General features: G+C 37.1%; 1 protein-coding gene across 1 annotated transcript; it reads left to right on the top strand.

Moving 5' to 3' along the window:
* Positions 1-300: 300 nt before the first annotated feature.
* LOC104267878 (olfactory receptor 10C1-like) lies at positions 301-1,224 on the top strand (the record flags this gene model as incomplete). The annotated part of the gene is made up of 1 exon (XM_009865266.1): positions 301-1,224. A coding segment is annotated over exon 1 (924 nt), but the record flags the coding sequence as incomplete, so codon positions are not given.
* Positions 1,225-1,837: the final 613 nt, after the last annotated feature.

The following is a 1,837-nucleotide window of genomic DNA, read 5'->3' as shown; positions in this document are numbered from 1 at the left end:
GTGTTTGAAGACAGTAGTAAATGTGCAAACTTCAAAGGCAATGGTATGAAAGAGGAAAGATCAGCAAAAAAAAAAAGGAGACAAAATCACACGGATAAGACTGCCTAATTTTCTTTACACGCTTTTACAATCTGTTCAGAAGATCTTTTAAAAATTTGACTGACTTCTAAATTCTGATCCATTTCCCTGTTCAGTCAGTCAACTGTATTCTGATTGACAATTTGCCTGGCTGTGTACAACCTTATCAACTACTGAGTCCTAAAATGAAGAGAGAGTAGTTCTGCAAGGTACGAAAGAGAGATGTTTCCTGTGAACCTCAGTGAAGTGAGCGAATTCAGACTCTTGGGTTTTTCTCAAGTCTCTCACTTGCATCGTTTTCTCTTTGTAGTCTTATTTTCTCTTTATATCCTCACCTTGATGGCTAACACAATGATTGCTCTGACAATTAACGGTGATAATGCCCTTCACACCCCCATGTATTTCTTTCTCATTCAGCTGTCCTGTTTGGATATCTGCTATTTGTCAGTCATTGTACCAAAGATTCTTGAGAATCTAATGGTGGGAACAATAGGTATTTCCAAGACAGGATGTGCAATGCAAATGTTTTTCTTCCTTTTCTTTGGAGTTGCAGAATGTTTTCTCTTGGCTGCCATGTCGTTTGATCGATGTGTGGCAATATGCTACCCCTTAAACTACATTATCATTATGAACAGAAGGGTCTGCAAAAGCCTGGTTGCTGGAACTTACATTTGTGGGACTGCTGTAGGCTTAGTACACACCATCATAACATTCAGCTTACCATTCTGTGGTCTTGCCATCGACCACTTCTTCTGTGAGATTCAACCTCTCTTGGAGCTGCTTTGTGGTAACACTTCCTCAAGTGAAATTCAAGTCATAGTGGTGGCTATCTTTGCTATTGTGAGCCCCTTCTTACTGATCATTTATTCATATACTCGAATCATCTCTGCAGTTCTTAAGATGTCGTCAGCTGAAAGCCAGCAGAAAGCATTTTCTACTTGCTCCTCACACCTTTTAGTTGTGACTCTTTTCTACGGTACAGCAAGCTCCACATATCTACGACCAAAATTCAGCTATTCTGCATCTGTTGATAAGTTTCTTTCACTTTCTTATACTGTGGTAACTCCTTTACTGAATCCTATCATCTATAGTTTGAGGAATGAGGAGGTGAAAGGAGCCCTGAGAAAAAGATGGAGGAAAATGAATTTAGATTGGAAATAAAAACAGAGTATTTCCTTTTTTTCTTTTTTTTTTTTTCAGATGGTATTAGTAGTGTTTTTCACTGTAAATTCTTGTTCAGTAAGAATCTTTTCCAAAAAATTGCACAGAACATTTCAGCTTTTTGGGGAGGAGTGCGGGAGAAGAGTGGGGATTTTTAACCGCAAGAGATAGACCTAGCAGAGTTCTGTTAGGATTTTGAAAGGAAACTTCATCCAAATACCCGACAAAATTTTAAATAAACAAATCTTCTGTTTTTCTTTTTCCTTGCTATGTGCCAGAATTTTTTAAAACATATTTTGCATAGTTCTGACTTTTTGAACAGAAAAACAGTGTTTAGAAGACTGATTTTACTGAAAGAACTGAGAAGAACAAGTTTTTGCTGGTGTGCATTAATTTCCTGAAAAATGTATTATATTTCTTTGGGGAAAGGAAAGGACAATTCCAGTAATAATAGAGAGTCCAGAAAATTACTAATTACCAACTATGAGTTCTGAGGTTGTTATTGGAAGCAAAAAGTGTGCAGAATGGTGTTCCCTAGAGCTCTTTGTTTAATTTCAGAGTCATTGTTTTAAACATAGATGAAGAACAGTCGATGATG

This window comes from Apaloderma vittatum, unplaced genomic scaffold (assembly GCF_000703405.1).
Source record: "Apaloderma vittatum isolate BGI_N311 unplaced genomic scaffold, ASM70340v1 scaffold4322, whole genome shotgun sequence".
Lineage (NCBI taxonomy): Eukaryota > Metazoa > Chordata > Aves > Trogoniformes > Trogonidae > Apaloderma > Apaloderma vittatum.
The sequence above is the reverse complement of the archived record's forward strand: the minus strand, read 5'-3'. Positions and strand labels throughout refer to the sequence as shown.